Consider the following 24,805-nt stretch of genomic DNA (forward strand, 5'->3'; position numbering starts at 1 on the left):
GTTGGGAGTCCCTTTTGAGAGGGTGGGGATTGACATTGTTGGTCCCCTAGACCCTCAAACATCTTCAGGCAACTGATTTATATTGGTTGTAGTGGACCATGCCACCAGGTACCCTGAAGCAATTCCAATGAGAACTGTTACTGCTCAGGCAGTGGCTAAGGCCCTACTTGGTATTTTTACCAGAGTAGGATTTCCTAAGGAGGTTGTATCAGACAGGGTGTCGCATTTTATATCCCACTACATGCAGGCCATGTGGAAAACCTATGGGGTCACCTACACGTTCTCAACTGCCTACCACCCCCAGACAAATGGGTTGGTAGAGAGGTTTAATAGAACCCTGAAGAGCATGATTGGAGCTTTGGAAGAAGCACTTAGAAGAAAGTGGGACCTTCTTCTGCCATGCCTTCTATTTGCCTACAGGGAAGTTCCTTGAGCTGGAGCGGGCTTCAGCCGCTTTGAGTTACTTTATGGTCATCCAGTCAGAGGCCCTTTGGCCCTGATTAAGGAGGGGCTGGAGAGTCCTCCTTCCCTCAAGCCAGTACGGATTACTGACTATGTGCTTGGCCTCAGTCAGTGGATGGCACTTATGATGAAAGAGGCTAGTGATGATTTGAAAGCTGGTCAAGCTCTGGTTAAGCAATGACGCGACCAGAGGGCAAACGTGGTTTACTCCAGACCAGCACGTTCTCATCATGGTCCCAGTAAGACAGTGTGTCAAACTCGTGTTCCCCTTCCCTCCTTCCTCCTCACCTTTCTTCAGTGGAGCTTTCTGGGGTTTCTGTCTTTCGTCTTCTGCGAGTTGTCTTCTTTTCTTCTAACTTCTTTTCGTGCAAGTAAGGACTGGCTCCGTTGGAGGCCACGTTGTCTGGGTGTCACAACACCAGACCATGGGGTATCCCGGGCGGGAGCCAGTCCTCCAATAAGGAAAAAGCCTCCTGACTCAAAGAACCCTGGTGTATTCGGTCAGAGGTGGCTGGTGGTGTCTTTCTTAGTACTTGAAGGTAATCCAATATCCGATAAAGGCAGATCTTACGCGTAAGAACGAGCATCCGAGAAACACACTGAAGAGAGGCTAATGCTGTGAAGAGAGATTCCAAAGAGGAAGAAGAAAGGGCAGACAGAAGTAAATAATAGAAGCAAGCTCCGTAAAGCAGGTATCGGAGTAACTGTACCCGAGGAAACGGGTAAGAGGGAGACAATACAACTAACATAAGTTGTAGACGGGAAGAGACCCGAAGTACAGAGAAGGTCACGAGAGAGAGAGAAAGAGAGAAAGAACCGGCAGGATGACAGGAGTGCCGGCTGCGTCAGAGTGTGAGTAAGAACAAGCGAGCGAGCAAAGGAAATATCGCAATGGGGGAAAGGCAAGAAAGACAGGAGAGGACAGAGCGTGAGCTCAAAGGAATGAAACAAATTGGAGTTTACTGATCTGGGGGAAATCCGTAGGTGCAACTCACCGAACCGCGAAAGTGAATGCAGTATAAGGAGGCGGCAGCCATCTTAGAAGAAACAACTAGACTGCTCAAAACGCACAGCCAGGAACGTGGCGGCAATGTCAATGGAGTTTCCATGAATGCCACAGCTTCCATCAGAGGCGCATGACACAGAGGGTCTTACAGGACAAATGGACAGGACCCTTCAAAGTTGTGGGAAAACCTGGAGAGGTCAATTATTTGGTAGACTTGGGCAACTCCAAGGAGGCCCCTAGGATCTTTCATTCCGACGGACTGAAGTCTTATGTTTCCAGACCAGAGATAGGAGCTTTGCTCTTAGATTCTGATCAAGACGGAGAGGATAGTGAGCCTCTCGGGTGGGTCAGTAGAAGGGGTAACACTCTCTACTAATCTGACAGTGCAGCAACAGGAGGAGTGCAGAGCTTTGTTAACTCACTTTGCCCCCCTTTTCTCACTTACACCAGGCTTAACCCCTTGGGTCCAGCATGACATTGCCACTGGTGATAGTGTACCTGTTAAAAGCAGGGGCTACAGGATGTTGGGTAATTGAGGAATAACATAAAAGTAGAGTTCAATAAGATGCTTGACCTTGGGGTGATTGAACACTCCAAGTTCATGGGCTAGCCCAGTTGTGTTAGTACCAAAGGCAGGAACTAAGGAACTTAGATTGTGTGGACTATAGGGCATTAGATGCAGTCACCAAGACTGATGCCTATCCCTTGCCAAGGACAGATGAAATAGTAGATAAGATGGGCTCACTGAAATTCATCAGTACTTTTGACCAGACAAGTGGTTATTGGCATATAGCCATGACTGACCAGTCCAAGGAGAAGACAATATTCTCAACTCCAGAAGGCTTGTACCAGTTTAAGGTCATGCCCTTTGGCTTAAGGAATGCACCTGCCACATTCCAGAGAATGGTTAATCATGTTCTGAATTGGTTAGAGAACCTCTGCATGGCATACCTGGATGACCGAGCAGTGTTTAGCCCTACCTGGGAAGAACATCTTGACCACCTGGGACATGTGTTGCAGGCCCTTCAACAGACCGATCTGACCATTACGGCAAGTAAATGCCATGTTGGTCAGAGTAAAGTGGTCTACCTTGGTCTTGAGGTAGGAGGAGTGGAGATCAAGCCCTTACCCAACAAAGTACAGGCTGTACAAGGCCGGGCCTCTCCAACTACTGAAACTGAAGAGCCTTCTTATCACTTACTGGTTATTACAGGAACATCATTGAGAACTATGGGACCATAGCTTCTCCTCTGAATAAGATATCCTCTCCCAAGTACCCTAAAAAGGTCAAGTGGAATGAGGACTGAAAAGGCTTTCCAGGGGCTGAAAGATGCCCTCTGTAACGCTCCAGTGTTGAGAGCTCCAGATTACTCTCAGGCCTTCCTAGTCCAAACTGATGCTTACAACACAGGGATAGGAGCAGCCTTGAGCCATTTTGATAACAAAGGCAGGGAGCACCCCATCTGCTTAATTAGTAGAAAATTAAAAGATAGGGAGACAAGGTGGGCAACCATTGGACGTGAATGTTTTTCTATTGTGTGGGCCCTGAGGAAATTCAGACTGTACCCCTATGGAGCTACTTTCAAGATTCAAACTGACCACCAACCCTTAAGGTGGCTGATGCAGATGAAAGGAGAAACCCCAAAATTGCTCAGGTGGTCTATAAGCCTACAAAACTTTGACTTCACTATTGAGCACAGGTCAGGTACCTATCATAAGAATGCTGATGGTCTCTCCAGAAAGTATGACCGACTGGATCAAGAGGGCCATCCATATGAGTGGATTTGATTTTCCTGTCCCTAGTCTGGGGGGACGAGTGTTGGGGAGATTTATCACTTTTGTGCTTCATCCACTCTCCTAGCGAGACCCCAAGCACTTTTTGCTGGAGGTCTGGGCCTTTTTCTTCCAATCCTGAATGAGTTTCCTTTTTCCACTCATTCATTTTTGTGGGCTCTCTTTGCATTCTGCCTGTACTATGGAGCCTGCCTGCTCCATAGCTCTTAAAGACATCTGTGTTTTACTACTGCAGCACACAGCTCCTTATGGGTAGTGTTGTTGGGGACCCTATGGGTCCTCCTTTAATATTGTTTTTCTATATCCTCAACTAACTACAGTTCTTAAGTAGTATCTCTCCCAAAACTATATAGTTTGAGAGATTGGCACACGCCACCTTCAGTGGAGTGCCAACGGGATGCTTAGTATCCCCCTTCTCTCTGCTCCTTTGACACTTTTGTCACATAGACAATCCCCTAGTTACGGTTGGTGGCAGTGGACATGTTCTACCAACTATTGTTTATTTTTTATACCGCAGGCTATGTCCATAGCCTTGGTAGTGCACAATAGGTGCATCCAAGTAACAACTTGGGGGCTCCCTTCTTTTTTTGCCATTACTAATGTGGTTGATCTTTGTTAGACCTTCTACCATTCTGGGAGGGGGAGGACTGTGTGTGTGTTTTGCCTTTGGCTGGAGCCATTAGGTATCCCCGCCCAGGCCAGAGTGTCTGAGCAGACAGGAAGTGGGGGAGGAGTCTTCCACCCCCTGTACTTTGTCTGCCAGAGTGCCTGAATAGTTGTTGTGATTGGACAGCCAAATGCCCTTTTCTGTAAAATGCTGAAAGAGATTGCAAAGGAGTGTGTGTTGGAACTGTATATAAAAGGTGAGGCTTCTGAAGTGTAAAGCAAGTCCACCACAGGAAACAGAAGTAACCGAAGAAGATGGCCAGATACGCCTGCAGACCCTTTGCAAGACCGTGAAGCGACCACTGAGGAGCCCCGAAAAGGACGACTCCTTCCCTTTGACTGGTGGGAACAACCAGTCCCAAGATGAACTTTGAAACAAGCCATCTCTGAGGTCCTATGAGGTTCCAGAGCTGCGGAACCCCAATACCAGGAGACCTGCTGCCCATTTTCGAGTGCATTGTTGTGGAAAGGCTGAATCCGTCCAAATCTTTGCTGAAACCGTAAGGACACTCCAGAGATCCGATCCAACTCGTCCAGACCCCCTCACCAGAGTGTGGGACTGCAGGAAGTGAAGAAGATTGACCGGGCGATCCATGTCCTTTTTTGGTGCTGCTGAAAAGGCGCTAAAACCTCAGAGTGAACCAAGATGTTGCTGAAAGTCATGCTAAAAAATCCTTCCACAAGACTGCTGCTGAGAGACATTGTCCATTTTCCTGCCTTTCGTCACCAGATCGAGGAATCCGGAGGTCGGGTCCAGTGCTGCCACATCGCGGAGAAGCCAACACAAACACTTTCATCATACCAATGGTACTGTGGGGGTGGAAAAGGGTATTCCTTACCTGATTCCAAGAAAGTTGATCCATAGCGTTGGAGTGTACGTAGAGGTATCCAGGGCAACCCCCTCTTGCCTCTGACCCAAGCTGCGGCTTGTGTCCCCCTCTTGAGTCCGTTTTTAGATTTCCTTTGTTAGTTGCTAACTTGCTGCTTCAATAACTTTAGACACTGGAAGAAATCTGCAGGAACTCTTCATTATTCGCTGTTTGTTAAGACTTCAAGCCCTCTCCGAACTGCCTTTAGCTAGGGTTGTGTTTTTGGACTTAACAGACTTGCCAGGCAAAGAAACCATGTGTAGAACCTTGAGTTAAGCTCATGTTACACTAACCACTTATTTTCCTCCCTTTAAGTGACTTTCCTATGTGTGTTTGCAGAGTAAATGCATTACCGTATGACCTGTTGAAAACTGCATACTCATAATACAATAACTTTGTATTTTCCCTTTCTAACGATGCTACAAATTGTTAAGATGGATTTCTGAACTCTGACCTGGTGGGCAGAGGTTCAGAAGGCCAGCCTAGTTTCTTGGAACAGGGTAACTTTCTGGACAAGCCAAACCAATCAAGGTTTCATTGGCGGCGGTCAACACTAGGTGTCAGGAGGGGTGAGGGTGACTGAAAGACCTCAATGAGCACACAGAATAAAGGACACTTAGAAATCACTCCCAGTCAGGTGTGTGTGTATATGTATGTATGTATATATATATATATATATATATATAGGCCTTTGAAGTTCAACACACAGTAATAATCACAGTAACACTAATAAGTATTCACAATCCTAACTGAAAGGCAGTCCAATCCCTACGATGAGAGGAGCCTATTGCTCAAATGTACTTACAATGCTGGCGCACACGGTAGTGCAGATGGGCGAAATCGGGGTCTCTTGTGCAGAATAAGTTCCCACTATTCGAGGAGGGTCTCCCCAACAGGGCAGAGCAGGTTCCAAGAGTTGGGAATAGTTTGATAGCTCAGGCTATCTGGGAAAGGGAGAGTGGCCCTCGGGATACTCGTGTGTAGAAAGGGTTGGATGCGCTAGGGGCCACCGGTAAGGGTTGCATGTATTCACCGACCCCCGGCGCCCTCGGACCAAACTTCGGCATTCAAGTCCAATTTAGTTGCAGGTTCAAATGCGGCAATTCTGCGGCTTTCATCGATGAAGTTTTTGCGTTGATTCCCAAATGGGACAGGGGCGATTTCTCCGCTCCTGGTTGATGGATCAGGCCAGTTTCACTGTAGCAGGCTTCAGGGGCAAGAGGGGCACAGCAGCAGCGCACCTGGAAAGTTAGTCACTATGGCTGAGCAACACAGTAACCATGTGTACTCCAGTTCGGGCTCTCTTTACTCCAGACCTGGGAACGCCCAGTGTACGAAATATGGTGTAAGAGTGCCGTGAACACAGAGCTTGCGATATACCAAGTTTCAAGGGGCTCCTCGAAACGGCATCGGTGTCAGAGCAAAGGTCCTGTGTAAGCTGGTCAGCCCACTGGTTGGCTCAAGGACACTTCCGAGAAGTCTTACTTGCAAGGATTGATGAAGGTGCCGAGAATAGTTAGTCCCATTATTCCAATGGGTCGAAGCGCCTTCGCAGACCTTCTGGTTCGATCAGATGCAGAGGGGTCCAGCAGGACAACAGTGGGCTCAGGGTGTCAAACCTTCCAGCGGGTCACCAGCGGTTCCACGACTCGGCTTCTTAGTTTCAGGATACTTGGATCCTATCCTTCGTACAGTGAGAACTCAAGAGATTGACCTTGTATGGGTGTTTGGAGTCTTCTCTTATCCAAAATCTCCTTCGTGCCAAAACGAAGAGGACCCAATGAGAGATCTGCTCACATACAGGCACACCAGATGTGGACCAATCACGGACCACGGTGGTCCCAGGCATTCAAAGCACACCAGACTCTCTGGCACCCAGGATGTGGATTGGAACTAGACAGCTCAGCCCACATCCTGGGGGCATACACACAAGACATGCAGAAGCCCGCGAAAGCTTGCCGTTTCGCGGGAGAATGCATGCCCAAATAAGGACTGACCTGGCTCGACTCAACCTGGGAAAGGTGAGGGAGCAAGAAGGCCAAAGGAGAGAACAAAGAACCCCGTGGCATGGCCATTTTGGAGCCACGCCACCTTTCTGTGCCAAACGCGGTAAATGCGGTTTGCATGGCAAGAAAGGGTTAAAAATACATGAAAAGATAAGCTGCCACCAGCCCTGGCCAAGGCACTCGGAAAAATCCCTTTGAGAGTGTCTATGGCCCTTTAAATTGACTAGAGTACCCAAGCGCACTATACTGTAAGGTACATTGTGCACTTGTAACATGTTGCAGAAAAGTTGCAACATTGACAGGGACTAAGGGAAACAAAGTCTCCCAAACTGGCTGTCTTTAGGGGCATGTCAGGTTCCCCATAACAAAGTGAGCAAAAAGCCCAGTGGAGTGCAGCAGAATGCTGTGCTTCACTGGCAAAGTCAGACTATGGTGTGGTGTTTAAACAAAAGCAAAAATGTTGAGGGGTTACACAACTGGAGGGAAAACTTCACATAAATGTGAATCTTTCCTAACACAAATGTAACCACGAACAAACACAAAAGTGAAAATGCCCTTTGAAGTGTAATATCTAGTATTTCTGAGTGTTCTATCGTAAACGTCTGAAGTATTTAAAGTGATTCTGGTGTAAATATAATAAATATATATCTTTATATAAATATATGTGTAAGTGCTTCTTTGTTGTGCCTGTCTAGCTAAGATTCAGTTTACTTACCTACAGCTCAAATCTTCCTCTTAAGATAAGCATGACTGCTTTGCCACACTACCAAGGTCCTCAGCTAGTACAGACTGTGGATCTACAAACCACTGGGATAACTTACTAAAGTCTTACTGCCAGTACGACTTTAGTAAAACTCCTCTAACAGTCAATTAAATGTGCACCTCCCAAACTGGCATGTCATGTAAAGTACCAACCATGCGATGCACCAAATGTAAATAGCTAGGATTTGTAAATACATACAGCCACATGGTTGCAGAAATTTGCAGAGAGTTCCCTAACTCACTGGATGTTTGGAGCGAGGAATCAAGGCATCCGCAACCCAAGAGGTCAAACCAAGACGTCAAACCAAGACGCAGCAGAAAGCAGCATATCAGACTCTCGATGCGGAACACCGCAGACAGGACAAAACTCACAGAAGAGATTCCAAAGTGGCAGCAACGCAGCATACCATAGGTCCATCAGGCGAGAAACATCAAACAACCATTACGGGGAGGTTTGGTTTCACCAATTCAAAGATCTGTTAGGAACAACCACATTACCAGCTCAATCCCGAGCCAAACAACAGTCCCCTAATGGGCCCTATCAGTCAGTGGGAATTACACAGAGAACAAAAAAGTCCTCAGACGCTATACAAGAGGCCAGGTAAACCCATTGCAAGTGGCAGCAAGAGCTGAACGCTCAACAGACCAGGAACAGAACAACGTGTTCCTTTCCATTTTTTGCAGGTGTAGGGAGAATTCCACTTGGTACAAGGTGGCAACTTTGCTGAGAGATTTGCGGACTACTGTAAGGAAGGCATGGTATCAAACAGTGAAGACAGACACAAGTGATCACAGTTCAGTGGGTGTTTATTGAACTTCAAATGGGTTGGTTGAACACCTAGCTAAACCTAAATCAAAGGATGGGAGCAAGCTACGACCATCAAATAATAATAACGCAGTTCTAGTCAAGTCTCTGTCAAATAAAAGGGCCTATACGAATACACCTATTGCCAATCCTTACTTCTAAATACAAAAGGGTGTGGGACAATGATATATGCAAAAAGAAAAGTGTTCAAGAAATAATATGTCAGGACAGTTGAGCAATTGGCTTCCCTTCCCCACGTTTTCAGCATGGGACAAGGTGGCACACTTGAGCTTAGAACACACTCTGGCTTCTGTGGCTCAAAGATGCACTTCAGGACATATGTCAGGGCTTTCTGGGGCAAAGTCTTTTCCCCAAAATAAAGTCTCTTGTTCGCAGGATGCCTGGACACATACAAAACCAAGTTCCTTCTCTTCTTCAGGTTTTTTCAAAGTTCAAAAGTTTAAGGGTTCACAGTTTCCAACGGGCCTTCCTCATCCGGGCTGGGACACTGGGTCTCCCTCAGCCGGGCTCGGACCCTCTCGAACACAAGTTCCCAATAGGTTTCCCTCGTTCTGGCTCAGACCCATTTAGCACAACGTTGACAATTGGTCTCCCTCGTTCAGGCTCGGACCCTACTTTAATGGTCACACAAGGGTCTCCCTCAGCTGGGCTCGAACCCCTCTGTTTTCAAAAAGAAATGTTTTTGGACTTTCAGTCCCAGAATGCACTTCTTTGTATTTTGCTCCCACTTCACCAACTCCCCGAAATAGGCATTCTCACAGGTTCAGAGCAACAGGAGCACAAGGGGGCAGGGGTTTGACTGTGGTCAGGGTCCTACCACCTGCTCCTCAAAGGCCTGGGCTCTCCATTTTCACCCAGGGGAGGAGCTCTCATGTCGGTGCCACCAGGTAACCCACACTGCCTGTGGTTTTGTTCCCTGGAGGCACAGGTCCCACTCCACACTTCAGCCTCCCCTGCACTCACTAGTCCAGTGTCTGGGCAGTTCTTCCTCCTCCAGGCCTTCCAGGTTCTCTGCAGCTGGATAGGTCTCCCTCTGGCTTCTCTGCACCCTCCAGCATCCCCAGCTCGCTCAAAGTGTGTTCCTGTGCTCTGCTTTTTATACTGGTAGGGAGGTTTAACCAGTTTCAGGTGTAGATGGTTGAAAAGAGTGGCTGTCCTTGTTAATGGGACAAGATAGAGACCGCCCATAGGGATCCATAGTACTTTGTTTCCTATGGGCAATCTTCATAGCTATATTCCTCTTCATCCTCGTCCCAGTGGTTTTCAAAATTGGGAAGGGGGAGACAGGGTAAGATTCACAATATCCAGCTAGGGTTTGAAAAGAATAGGATGTTTGTTAATTATGGAAAGGGGAATACCGTGTCTAACCCATGGGCATCCCACTCCCAATTCCCAAGGTTCCTCCACCCAAGTGATCCTCCCGCACCGGTCCACCCCCAGGTTCTGGGTCCAAAGTCGATGGCCGTGCACTGGCCACCTGGGCAGAGGATCCAGGGGAAAAATAAGTAAAAATACCCTCAGGTTTCTCACACTACGCAGACCCTGAATCAATGGTGTGAAGCATGTCAGCAGTCCAGAAAGGGACCTAAAAACAAATCGTAAAGATACCGGGTTGTGGTATGACCTGCCAAGGGAAGCTGAGAAACCAGCTTGTGTTGAGACCTAAGAACTGAACCCAGAAGAAACCAGGTAGTTCTGTGATTTGACAAGTGAAACTGAGAAACCGGGTTGTGCCAAAACCTATCCACTAAATCCTGAAGAAAGTAGATGGTGGCGAGACCTGCCAAATAAAGCTGAGAAACCAGGCATTGTTGAGATCTGACAAGTGTGTATGGAGGCAACCCAGAGGTCAGGAGAAGACCTGTACGGACAATGAAGTTCGGGGCGGGATCAGATCTAGGAGAATAATCCAAGAAGACTGGGAGAGATAGTTCAAGCCAGAAGGCCCAGCGAAGCCTGAAGGCAAGACTGGGAGCTTGCAGCGGTCTGAAGCAGGCAGGCCAAGGAAGGTCCAAACCTTTGGTAAACTCCAGAAGAGCCTTTCCAGGAGAAATCGTCTTTATTTTTTATTAGTACCCCGTAGACAAACATAGTAGATGAAACGCTGTGAGTGATTGGCTAAGACAAGATCCATACCTGACAATGAACGCTGCATTCCATCTCACGCGCCGCTTCATTCTCAGAGCATGACGCACTTCGATATTGTTTCTCTTCATTCCACGGTGCGTCATTCCGGCTCTCAACGTTTTACAAGATACTGCAATCAAAGGACTTCCACAGCGGAGCACGAATCCAGCATAATTTACAATTCTCACTGCTGAAAATGGCAAGTACGCCCAGAAACAACGTATTTCCACAACCTAATAAAGTCCAACCGAACTTCAATATTCTCGCCCACATACAGTAGAGGAGTGGTTTCAACTCAGTGACAACGACACTGAAGAGGGACAACAAAAAGAATTAACTCTTAGTCCCTTTGCTATTGCAACTACTGTGTCATCTGCACATTGTAGACATGCTTCTGTGGATAGCCTAGATTTAACCAGTATTGAACTCTCTAAATGTGAGGCAAATACACAGCAAGCCACAAAATGGGCAATTGATACACTGAAAAGTTGGCTTCAACAAAAAGGTATAAATCTTTCATTTGAATATGAACCCATACATTGCCTAGCAACTCTTCTGTGCCAATTTTATGCAGAGGTGCGCACATCCACTGGATCTGAATACCAACCGCAAAGTTTAATAGCGCTCCGTGCTGGAATCAATCTGTATATAAATAATCCACCATTTAGCCGAAATATAAACATAATGCACAATCAAGAATTTTTAAGCGCAAACAATGTCTTCATAAGTATCATAAAGCGTCTTCGCCGAGCAGGAAAGGACACCTCTGTCCATAAAATGTCTATTTCACCTCCAGATCTATATCATCTGCGCAACTGTGGTGTATTTTCTCTCGACGCTCCAGATACACTCCAGTTCAAAGTGTGGTTTGACATACAAATCCACTTTGCACGACGCGGACGTGAAGGATTACGGCAATTACCACCCAATGCATTTACTATTGTAGACGAAAACGGACACAAATATGCCAGCCTAACCTTCAATGGGCCCCAGGGCATTACCTGAGCCGGTAATGCCCCAGCCGCTCGGGGCATATTGCTTAATTATAAGACTGGGGATCAATATTATAGTTTAGATTTGCAAACTCTTTTTTATTTTTTTGGCCAAGACTGGAAATGTGTGCTATATTTTAGGAATAGCCTAGAGGCTGAGCACTTGTATAGAATCGCCTTGGAAATGTTTGTTGGCCACTTCCTATGGACATTGTATTATAGAGTAGGGTGTCCCTGGAGGGACAAGTACTAATAAGATTAGGCTTGACCTTTTATGATTTGGAACATTTCCACTTAAGGTGGTGAGCATCTTAAGAATAGCCCACCTTGTTTTACTTCAATATGGACACTGTTTACATTAATATTGTCCTTTCAATTTGTAGAGAGTTCCCAAGTTCCTCTAGGTGTTTGGGCCAGCCCCTCCCTTGAACCACAAACACGCCACAATAAAACCACTTGCTGGAAACACAATCTTATTGTATCACTTGTTGTTACTCAACCCTTTCACGGTATATAACTACAAGCTTAACATTGGGAAAAAGTTGCACTTCAAAGTCTTTCTGCATGCATACTGCATTTGCACATGAAGGGGCGATGCAAAGAGTGTTTACTTACCTGAGCCACAGTGATCGAGATCCATAAATGCAGGTAGGTTATCTCCTTTAATCCATCTGCATATGTTTGTCCATGCCATACAGCAGAGATCACCTTGACTCATCCCTCAGATGTCTGTATGGTTCTGGAGGTTCTGGGACACCAGTTGTTAAAATGGATCATCCGTTCCAACTACCAAGGGCTGCCACTTCCCTGTGTGAAGAGCATTATTCGACAGGTAAGGCTGAGAAGCATTGCTAATTTAAAAGTAATGAAATTATCACGTTTGTGTTGCTCCTGATGGATTTCTCCCATTTCTAAGTACTGTAGTATGTGTTTTTACCCAAATAATGTAATATTAATCTAAAAAGTCAGTTCCTTACAGTGACACATGGGGACGACATCCAGGACGCTAATCTGCTTGAAAATGGAAGACTGCTTTTTAGTTTGGCATTTTCATCAGTGGGGACATTTTGAGCATTTGGGGCATAGTTTATCAGCTGTTAGACATAGGGAATAGGGGCTTCAAGCAGACCTTTCACGCAATTGTTAGCTCACCTTTAATCCCCAGCTGTCAAGTCCAACATATTGAATATTTCAATGACGTGCAGAGAAATTGTATCTTGCATCTCCTTCCTTAGTGCTCCCGGTGAAAAAGGGCATCAGGTCACTGTGGCACAACATTGTTCTGTCTTTAAAGTTTGACACATCCCTGTTCAGTGCCACCACGCTTCACCACCACAACCCCGACAAATAGTTTGCCAGTTTTACAGTAAGTGAGGCCTTGCTCGATGCCCAAGGGGACTGTTTAACTGTCTGTGTTTTGATTCCTGCATTGGGTTCCATGCTTCTGTGGCTTCCTTGCATGCCGTTGGTCAAAGGCTTTAAGAAAGGCTCATTTTGTGGATTCTTTTATTTAATCTTACATCGAGGACTATGAAAACCTGCCTGTTCTGAATCTCCAACATTATTTGGACCTCGCTTCTTCATGAGTTCTAGGATGAGTTCTAGAACTTCCACACTCGCAGACACAAGTTTGGTAGACGGCTTTTTCACACAGGCCGCGATCCTAAGTGACAGACTTTCTTGTGTCGGTTCGCAACAAGAGTGTGAACGGATGGAGTCGATGGACTGTTTGCGCTGCAGTCCACTTCTATAAGTGTGACTCCAAAGAGTAGTGGTCCACCGAGCCGCTGCCTGGCTTTACAGTGCCTGTATCTTTCACTTGTATGATTACATTGCCAACTACTCTATCACTGGCAGACCTATCTTGTGGGCATTTTCAAGCTGGTTTGCCTAGTATAGATTTTAGCATATATAACAGTACTATGAGGATTTTCGCAGCGTCCTCAGCAGCCACCGTTAGCCCTACTCTCTTGTGACGTACCACAATGTTCTTGTGTGTCGCCTACATTATATAATACCTTCACCAAACTTCTCTTCGACAAACTAGACAAATTGGGTGTCTCGTATACAAATTATGCAGTGGACACCTAACTACTCCTCCCTATCAAAGGTTCTTACGACACTGATTCAGACACTATCAATAAAATATACCTCATCATCCAAGCCTGGATGGCACAAAATGAACTATGTCTCAATGATGAGAAAACTGATTCCTCATCATAGGTAGCAAATCAAAACTAAACAATCTATCACAACTATACAAATCCTTCAACATTGATGGTAATACCATCAATGTTGCCAAAGAGATAAAAACACTAGGTACCTACATCGACTCAACACTGACCTTAACAAGACGGGTCAATGCCATTGTCTCCTCGTCAGAATATACGTCTAAACGAATTAGAGTCAGCAGACCCTTCCTCTCAGCTGACAATTGTGTTACCTTGGCAAGAGCATTGATCCTCTGCAGGATCAACTATTGGAACTCATTCTTTGCAGGATCCAGTGCCAGAAATATTCGCAAACTTCCAAGTCGTGCAAAACAATGCAATTAGAGCAGCACTAGACATACCCAAAAACGAACACATTTCATCAACAAGACGCATCATCATCTGGCAACAAGTCACAAGTGGTCAAGGGGCCTGAGCAAGGCGAACGAATAGAATCAAAATTAACCTTATAGTGAACCCGCAATGGGTCGTCATGCCCAATAAAACATGTAATGTAGGTGCTCAACTAGCACTTATGGAGTCTTTATTCAAACAAGGCTACAGCTAAACGGTAAGCACAATATAAACGCTTGTTTGTCAACTGCGTTCAATAGATTAGGTACAAACTTGCTGTTAACCGACGTTGCGGCCTGTGTAAACCTACAATGCTGGCTGTGCGTGTGTATATATGAATGCAGCACCACACCAAAATTTGTGTTACCAGATAATAAGGGTCTCATCCCGTATTCACATTCGCGCACTCAATAACACTGATATTAAAGAGCGATCAAATAGTAGGCACTTGTTGCAGGCATAATACCTTGCAGGCGTAGTACCATGTCAGCAATATTGATGGAAAGAAAGAGCAAAATATACCGTCTCATTCAGAGTCGTCTAGGCACCAAAGCAAGAGCGTATCTATATGCTAAGATAAACGAGGGATATGGTTTTAACAGGCTATTCTTAAATAGTAAAGTTCCGTACGACGGCAGTGCATCACACTGTAATTCACAACGTGCCTAGGTGTGCTTTTGGTGACTGCCGCTTTTGAGGAGGGCTGGGGTAGTGGAGCCTTCTACTCTTTCATGCAACCTCTGGATGTGTTATGGGGATGAACCCTGAGGGTGCATCTAGCCCCTCCAGAGGTGTTCTGCCCTGATACCTACAGCCACTCCATCCATGATACTCTTTCCTTTTGGATATTTTTATTTATTTATTTTTGCATTTTTAAAGCGCTCACACAGCCCGCAGGCATCGAGGCGCTGTTAGAGAAATGGTTTGTTTTAGTTGCATAGTTTTTTTTTTCTTAGTTGCGTATTTATAAGCCAGAAGATGTGTTGTGTTGGAAAAAGGAAACAATCCTTACACTAGGTGCTGGGCTGTAGAGATTTCTGTGAACCCCAAAACATATTGGGGCAGCACAGGATGTGTTTTCCCAAAACACCAAGCAGAACACACCACTTCCGCTCCTCTGGTAGTATCCCTGCATGACCAGGAAGGGACCGAAGGCACGTCTGTCTTGTCCAATCTGGGACGACGGGCGTTGTCACGAGCTCCATGGTTACGCCTCGCACGGGTACATGCAGCTGCGACTCGGTTTGCAAAGAGTTCGAAACAGAGCAGTGTGAAGGTAAGACGCTCTGCCTAGACACGGCAACTTAATAGAATTGAGATACGTTATAAGAGAGTTGTAGAAGGCTCATTATCCCTCTCTCCTGACAGGGACACTCTACTGACGAGTGTATGTTCATGAGGCGATCACGATTGTGCAAGAAAGCTAAGGTAAAGATGTGCATGTACGGTCAAGGGAGGACAATAAGAATATTGAAACAAAGCATTTTCATATTGCTAGGGTCACTAACAAATTCACTAACTTTTCTTTTGTACCTGATTACATGATGGAACTGACTCACCTGTTGGTATGTACATTTATAATTTACACATTTTTGTTTGTGATATGAATTATGTTCAAATATAGCCCTGAAGATGGTGCTAGGCACCGAAATGCATTGGCAAAAGCTGTGACTATCTGTAGAGGAATTGTGAATCCGCCTAACAATTGTCTGACTCAAACACAATCACAATAGTAAAGATTTGAAAAAAGAAGCAGCTAAAATTGCATTTTTTAACTGGTTATCATAAAGGACTATGCTCATTTACAGCATCAAGCCAAATATACAAACCAACAACATTAACAGAATTTTACAAAATCCAAAGGAATGAATTTAGCTTCCTGGTAGGAAGCAATAGTGAGCACTGGGTGCTACGGGGTGGTTTCCACTCTGTTTTTCTAGCCGTTGTACTTGTTATAAGGCCCGAGTGTCATTGGGCTTTTATCAACCCGGTAAGCTCCATATAAAAGCAAGTATCTATCATAATAACAAAAGGAACTATTATTCATTTAAGACCAATACAACCCACAGTGGTGCCCACCTGTTCTCCATTTTTCCAGTAGTTACAACTATTGATGGTAACATTATCTGTTATATGGAGACGTTTTAGGCATTTAGGACAGCACAAGATTGTTGTCAGACAGAATTATATTAAGTGCCCATGTTGTATTTAAAAGACTGTGTATGCAACAGCAAATCTCCATCCTAACTTCTATTCCCTTTCTTTTCTTTTCTTTTCTTTTTTTCCTTCTTGTTCCGCATTTGCAACTATTCAACTATGCACTTTGACTGCATTTAAAACTATATTGATTGACAACTTATTTTGTGTACATGCACTAATTGATGCCTGTTTTTTACAATTATGTGCAACATGTGTTGGATACTGTAACCCAATATGACAATGTTGCTGGTGGTATGCAATTATATGATACTCACATATGTCAAGGCGTGATGTGATTTCTCTTGACATATTCTTGGCTGACTGGCAATCGTTGTTTATATTTGACCAACTTGTTTGTGTTGGTTTGATAAATTGATGTAACCACACCATTCATTATACAGCTATTAGCCCTGAAGATGGACATTATGTCCGAAATGCATTGGCAGTTTTAGCATGTTTTGGCAGTGGCCGCCCGAAGCGACTTCTTTTAAATTAAATACAGCTGTTTTTCACAAGTACAAAACATATGTATCATTTGTATCAATAACAAGAAACCGAGACGGACCACCTTAGCAATATTTTCAAATGTGATTCTAGCGCAAGAGCTAGACCAAGGTTGTGCAACCCACACCTCAGGCTTTTCGGGCCGAAGTCCACTCAGCCCCTACGTTATTCTATGCCCTGTGCAGAGGCATTTTTGCATGGGTATGCACCCCAAGATTGAATCACCTATTACCTAAATTATCATATACTGTATATTTAAATATAAAAAGCGGTGCACGCTCACCCACATATTGTTTGAGGGTGTGGCACAGCGCCATTGGAACAGGTCTGGTCCTGCTAGATCGCTCCTGGGGAAGGAACCATTGGGCCACCAGGGATGTCTTGCTTGTGGCCCACGAGGAGGCGGTGGCAACGAGATGGAGTAGTCTGTGTGACTGATTTACAGCAGCCAGGTCCTGGGCGTGATGGGTCTATGCGTAGTGAAGGGAAAGGCTTAGTCCTTTTTGACGTTTCTCTTCCACACACAGACCCTGGGGAAATAGGTAGATGATATTGGCATTGGGTAAGATGACCAATCAAGAACAAAGGGGACGTACTTGGGTGAGGAACAGGAAACACGTCTTGTGGGTTATCTGGGTGAGGTTAGCAGTGGATTGGGGATGGACCAAGAGACCAGCAGAAGGAAGGAGCGTCGGAGTATAGCGGTGTATTGAAGAAAGGTGAGGTATTCGTTCGGGGAGTGAGTATCCGTGTTTGGGGGCAGGTGGGTAGAAGTTAGTGTAAGGAGTGAATGGGAAATCAGTGATTGTTAGGTAAAGAGTTGGGGTAGTACCCTTGGTAATAGGAACCCATTTGGTATAAGTCTGTACCACACAGGTTGGTGGTGTGGTTGAACAGTCAGGTTTATCTCAAGAGGGGTCAATGTGAGCAGTGATTCACAGTGACAAGTATCCAAATAAACACTTATACTCAAGGTTTCTTGATTACACAATTATTAATTTAACTGTCAGTTTGAATAAGCCTTCTTCAGAAGAGGCAATATAACAGTAACACACAAATGCACTCCCAAATACACACTCATAGTTTCTAAATCAGCAAATACCCATTGGCACACAGACACTTCCTACATCCTCAGGTGAGTTAAATAGCTAGGACACAGTGGACATTAATATATTACTGTTGCATTCAGAACAATACTGAGATGAGTGTCAAAGAAAATTGGTCATTAGAATAAACAAGAGCACGCAAATATTCTGAAGCAGGTAAGTACCTTTTAACCCCCACCCAAAGCAGAGTAAGATAACCCTTTAACCCTTGCCTGAAAGGATAGGTGCAACACAATGACAAAGGAGAGAAGAGTCATTCAGGGAGCCAGGCTAGGCCAATGTCAATTAGGCAAAAGTCTCAGTGCTGAAGCACTTCTTGCAGGTAAGTAAAAGTCTTGCACAATGTTTTAGAAGTCAGAGCAACCAAGACAAGTCTCAACTGAGAGCAAGCAAGGCTACACGACAAGAGGTAAGTTCTTAGACTGTACAGTACCTTTGGTTAGAAGGAAACTGTTGCAGATGACTTCTGTCCCTGTGCAGCTCCGCAGATCCTGTTGTTCCTAGCGTTCAGCCGTGGGGACAAGATCGAGGACTTCTGGGGACTCCTGCACTGCAATGGGACGGTCACCGAAACCAACCAGCAATCTTCAAACAAGTGGCATTTCACTGTTTCAGCTCCTCGTGTCCATCACAAATAGCACCACCGCGGTTCCTGGCTGTCGAGATGGGCTTTCCTTCCATCTAGGGTCCAGCACTCTGTTGAGGTGGCTCAGGCTCGGTCAGTCCTGCTTCCTGGGAATCTGGAGGGTTTTCCTGGAGCTCTTGGGCAGCTTAAAAGTGTTGCACTTCGAATCTGGTGTTCCTCTCCCTGGCTGCTTCGGTTCCTGCAGCAGCAAGGAAGTACAGCCAGTTCACGAAGGATGTCCAGACGAATTCACTTTGGAGTTGATTGGTCCCACCAATTTAAGGGAAGAAGTCATCCAGCAGCAGGTTTTTATCGGGCAAACAAACGGTCCAGGAGTTGCAGCAGGCGTCTCTCCCAGGTTCTTCTTCGGATTCCTTCGTCCAGTGGTTGAGGCTGCCTTCAAAGCCAAAAAGCCTCGCCTTTTATGCAGGTTTCTCCCATTCATTCCATCCTAGCTACCAGTCAAACAGCAGGGTGGCTGTCCTTACCGGACAGCCAGCCAGTCACCTTTGGGTGCATTCCTGTAACCAGGGGGATTAAGCACAGGGAGCTTCGGGCACCTGCCTCAGTTCCTCCCCCTGCCAGACACTCTGGAGCCAGAGGCGGGCTTCACTCGTGAATCCCGCCAAAGACAAAATGAACAAAGGGACCAAACCTGGTTTGGCGCGCAGAGTAAGTCTCAAGAAGGACCTTTCCACAGAGAAATGGAAGACTGGGGCCATTTTCACAAAAATAGCAGCCATGGGTGCTTTACTGCAGCTGCGAACGAAGCCTGCGGTAAAAACGCACAACGGTAGTAAAAAGTAAACCACTGCCACCAGCCATTAATCGTAGAAAGGGTAACATAAAAATGTGTAAGATAGTGTGTGCTGGGTCTAGAAAGATACAAATGTAAGTAAAGTAAATTTCACTTTACTGCTCTTGGAAACAGTAGTTTATCCAAGAGGAGGTATTTAAACCTTTGGGAAATCTGAACGATTCCCTGTGCACTGCACTGAAGCTGCTGTGTGTCACAATGTAAAAAGATGCCTATGGAGTTTGTCAGACTCCAAAAACCTAAAGAAACACAGACTTCAAATAACATAAAAATACACGAGAGAGAGAGAGAGAAAAGGTCTCACTCTCTCCAGGTAAAAATGAAAAAGTCAGAGTCCAGCAAAAGGGCTGGGGGTCTCTAAGGTAGAGAGGAATTAGCACACTTCTGAGAATTCTCTCTAACATTCATCCCCCCGCCTCCAGACTAAGGGACAAGAAGATTTAATCCACCCCTGGATGAATCTCCTTACTCCAGTCGGTCATACTTTCTGGAGAGACCATCAGCATTTTGGTGATTACACCCTGAACTGTGTTCTATGGTAAAATCAAACCCCTGAAGGCGGATAGACCATCTTAACAATTTAGGGGTTTCCCCTTCATCTGGATTAACCATCTCAAGGGTTGGTGGTCTGTTTGAATTACAAAAGTAGATTCGTCCAAGTATGGTCTAAACTTCTTCAAAGACCACACAATGGCTAAACAGTCATGTTCTATGGTTGCCCACCTTGTTTCAGGGTTCTTTAGTTTCCTACTGATGAAGCAGATTGGGTGTTCCCTGCCTTTCTCATACAGCTGACTCAGGACTGCACATATACCTCTATTGGAAGCATCAGTTTGTACAATAAAGGATTGGTTGTAGTCCGGAGCTCTCAAGACTGGAGCTTGACAAATGGCTTTCTTAAATCCTTCAAATACCTTAGTACACTCCTCATTCCACCTGACCTTCTAGTGGAATTTGAGTAAGGAGACCACATTTAAGGGAGAAGCTATGGTCCCATAGTTCTCAATGAAGTTCCTATAGTTACCTGTGAGACCTAAAACGGCTCTCACTTGGGTTTGAGTAGTGGGGGTTGCCCAGTCTTGCACAGCTTGTACTTTGCAAGGCAATGGCCTTATTTCATCCCCTCCTATCTCATGTCCAAAGTAGACGACTTTACTCTGACCAATTTGATATTTGCTTGCCTTTATGGTCAGATTGGCCTGCTCAAGAGCCTGCAAAACATATCCTTAGTTGTCAATATGTTCTTTCCGGGTAGGGCTGAACACTGCAATGTCATCCAAGTCGTGGTGAATGCATTAAGAGCTCCATAGTCCACACAGAATCTCAACTCCTTGGATCCTGCCTTTGCCACTACTACTACTGGACTAGACCGTGGACTTGTAGATGGCTCTTACCCCAAGATCAAGCATCTTCTTGGCTTCTTCCTTTATGTGGGTTCTTACATGGTCTGACATTCTGTAACCCCTCCTCCTAACAGGGAGACAGTCGCCAGTGAGTATATCATGCTGGCCCCAAGGGGTCAAACCCGGTGATAGTGAAAACAAAGGGGCAAACTGATTCAACAGAATTTTGCACTCCTCTTGTTGTTCCAGACTCGGATCAGAAGAGAGATTAACTCCTTCCATCTTCTCATCTAAACGTTGTCCCCGGAGGAGGTTCACTCTCCTTCTCCTCCTCCTGAGCAGAGGCTAAGAGCAAAGCTCCTAGTTATGGCCTAGAGATATATGCCTATGTGGTTGGTGTGAAAGACACTGGGGGCCTCCTTGGGATTGCCCAAGACCACCAAATAAGTGACCTCTCCAAGTTTGCCCACAACCTTGAAGGGTCCAATCCATTTGTCTGTAAGGCTTGTAGGTACCATAACGAGAACTAGCTGGCCTTGAGTAAACTCAACAATGTTGGCCTTCTGGTCATGCCATTGTTTCACCAGAGCCTGACCTGCTTTTAAGTTAACTGAAGCCCCTGTCATGTGTGTCATTCTCCTTTTCAAACCTAACACATAGTCAGTGACTCTCACTGGCTTGAGGGAAGGGGCACTCTCCAACCCTTCCTTGATTAGGGCCATTGGACCTCTAACCGGATGACCATAGAGGAACTCAAAGGGGCTGAAGCCAACCCCTTCGTGAGGGACTTCTCTATAAGCAAAGAGAAGGCATGGCAGTAGAAGGTCCCACTTTCTTCTAAGGGGTTCTTCTAAAGCACCTATCATGCTCTTCATAGTTCTGTTAAACCTCTCCACCAATCTATTTGTCTGGGGATGGTAGGCTGTTGAGAATGTGTAGGTCACTATACCGTTTTTCCACATGGCCTGCATGTAGTGGGACATAAAACCGGTCCCCCTACCTGAGATAACCTCCTTGGGAATACCAACCCTGGTAAAAAAAATACCAAGGAGGGACTTAGCAATGCCTGATCAGTAACATTCCTCATCTTATTTTATGTTATATTATGTTACTTGGCGTTTATATAACACTCTATATATCGTTGGTTTGACCTCAAAGTGCTAGTAGGTTGAACGCCCTCGGGAACCATAGTTCTGGTCAGTAGAGAGAGATAGTGTTGTATGGTGCATGGGTGCACCAGATATGTGTGCAGCTGATGTAATTGCCGGATGGTAGCTGCATCCTAGCGTTAGGTGTGGTGCTGAAGATATCAGTTGGATGTGTGCAGTCTGGTGGATGGACACCCAGACTGGGCTTTGGCTGTGTTAGGCCTGAAGGACACATATGTGAGCAACTAGGCCGGAATGTGCTCGGTTAGCTGCGTTTTATTAGGGTGATGAGGTGTTCATGGGGTCGTATTCGTATGTGAACAGCTAGGCCGAATTAATCAGGGGTATAGCTGTGTTCTAGTTGAATGATAGTGTATAGTAGAGAGTAAGCGTAGTGATGTGAAATGATGGTTATCTTTAAAGCACCCAAGACCAGGCACGTGAACAGAATGGGAGTGGACAGAGTGAAACACGGAAACCTAGAGACAGGGAACTGGGCTTACAGCGACAGGAGGGGGGAAACGGATATATAGCAACAGCATGGAGAACAGGAAAGCAGGGCACACAGTGATACAAATGTTAACATTATTTGCATTTCTATCCAGATGTGATTCAGGCTAATGTTCACAGCTCCACCCAAGTGTGGAGCATGCTAACATTTGCATTTCTATCTAGAAGCGACTCGGGCTAACGTTCACAATTCTGTTAGGGTCTGGCGCAGTCTAATGTTCACAATTCTAACTATGTGCGGTATAGCTAACATTCACAATCTAGTGTGGGTCTGGGGCAGGCCAATGTCCACAATTCTAACTAAGTGCGGAAGTGTGGCATTGCCAACATTCACAATCCAGTCTGGGTGTGGCACAGGTTAATGTTCACAAATCTAATTGTGCGGCATTGCTAGCATTCACAATCCTATCAAGAAGTGACGCAGGCTGCTGTTTAGAAGTCTAACTAGGTGTGGCATTGCTAACATTCACAATCCTATCTAGAGGATATGCAGGAAAATGTATACAAATCTAAGTGTGGCATTGCTAACACTCACAATCTAGCATGGGTCTGGACAGGCTAATGTTCACAATTCCAACTAAGTGTGGCATTGCTAACATTCACAATCCTGTCTGGGTCCGGCGCAGGCTAATGTTCACAATTCTAACCAAGTGCAGCATTGTTAACACTCACAATCTAGTATGGGTCTGGGCAGGCTAATGTTCACAATGCTAACTAAGTGTGACATTGTTAACATCATAGGTATTCGCTCAAAACCTTAGCCTTAACCTACAAGGCTCAGAATAACCTGGCACCAGCCTATCTGACCAGCCGGTTCTTGCAACATGTTGCGCTTAGACCGCTGAGATCAACCTATGTTAACACACTCTCTTTACCCAGATTCAAGCTGCAATCTGCTGGGGGATCTAGCTTCCCTGTCCTTGCAGCTAAACATTGGAACACCACCCCCAGCACACTCGGATCAGAACCCACGTTCCACTCCTTCAAAACCAAAACTAAACTTTGGCTTCACAAGCTTGATGAGCCTACCTCACTCCCTTCATAGGCGCACCCTGTAGCACACCAGCACTTCTCTCCTAGTTTAACCTTCATGTTCTCCTGATTCTCTCTCTCATTTGCAGCCTTTACTTTAGCTTCTAGCACCTGTTATACACTACGGGAGCAATTATGTGTAACCTTATATGTACTTAAATGTCACTAGCTGTATCATTGTAAGCTTTATTGTTTCTCCCTTGTAAGCCTGTTCCCTAAACTTGCCTGTAACCACCTTCTTGTAACCACCTTCTTGTAACCATCTTCTTGTAACCACGCGCCCAGATTCCTCAGGGCAAGGCTGCGCGCTACAAATAAATAAAATGGCTTCAGGATACCTGGTAGCATGGTATACCACAATCCTGTCTGGGTCTGGCGAAGGCTAATGTTCACAATTCTAACTAATTGCGGCATTGCTAACATCATAGGTATGGCTTCAGGATTCCTGGTAGCATGGTCTACCACAACCAATATAAATCTGTTGCCTGAAGATGTGGGAGGGTCTAGGGACCAACAATGTCAATCTCTACCCTCTCAAAAGGAACTCCCACCACTGGGTGCCACATTCTTGGTTCCACTCTTGCCAGAAGTCAAGTGTGACAGTTTCTACAGTATTTATCTACATCAGACCCATCTTGGGCCAGTAGAAATATAGAGAAATCCTTTCCTTGGTCTTAATTTAATTGACCAGCTAAAGGAATCTCATGGGCTATCTGTAGAAACTGGGGTCTCACCTCCTGAGGCACTGTAGTCCCCTGGGGTAGACCCTATAGGCTCACTGTAAAGGAGGCCGTCCTCCCAGTACAGCCTGTGCTTCCCTGGCTCTTGCCTTTCTAGCTAGGAGGCTGCCTGTTGGCAAAGTCCTTCAAGAGTAGGACACTCTCTTTGACCTCTGCTGAAGTCTGCCCTACAGGGGCTACCTTCTGCAAGCAAAGTCTGCAGCTCAGGATGGTCTTTAGGGTCCATATCTCCAACAGGGGGAAGGGCTTCTTCCAGCTCTGTGTCATCAGTAGCTGATTCACCATCCTCTGGTTGGACCTCACACTCGGCCTCAGCTGGTGTAGGGGTCCCAGGTGTGACCTTGGACTGCCCTCTCGGGATGTCCTGGTTTTGTGCACAGGGGTGACACTTTTCTGTTTCCCTGAGACCTTGGGTTTCCCCATTGTCTTTTTCTTCCTGGAATCAGAAGGTTGTTTTTCCTGTGGACTGGGAGTTATAGGTATCACTGTAACTTCCCATTGAGAGTCATTCAAAGTTAGCTCTCTGGCCAGTCTAGTCTGCTCCTGCTTCCTTTTACTGGAAGGCCTGGGGGTGATTGATACAACTAGAGGAGCCTTTAAATCATTACCCAACAGGACTCTCCCAGGCACCTCATTTTGTACAATGACAGGTATTCTTACAGTCATATTGTTGCACTGGATGAGAGCTGGTAGTATCGGAACCATCT

General features: G+C 45.6%; 1 protein-coding gene across 2 annotated transcripts in view; it reads left to right on the top strand.

Moving 5' to 3' along the window:
- The window catches only part of SRPK3 (SRSF protein kinase 3), a 1,021,015-nt gene that overhangs the window by 209,127 nt on the left and 787,083 nt on the right, over nucleotides 1–24,805 (top strand). For both annotated transcript variants that reach the window (XM_069645381.1, XM_069645382.1), the window contains exon 7: nucleotides 12,236–12,342. In XM_069645381.1, the coding sequence (XP_069501482.1) occupies nucleotides 12,236–12,342 (107 nt within the window). The remainder of the gene's footprint in view (nucleotides 1–12,235; nucleotides 12,343–24,805) is intronic.

Source organism: Ambystoma mexicanum, chromosome 2p, assembly GCF_040938575.1.
Source record: "Ambystoma mexicanum isolate Mex_15411 chromosome 2p, UKY_AmexF1_1, whole genome shotgun sequence".
Classification (NCBI taxonomy): Eukaryota; Metazoa; Chordata; class Amphibia; order Caudata; family Ambystomatidae; genus Ambystoma; species Ambystoma mexicanum.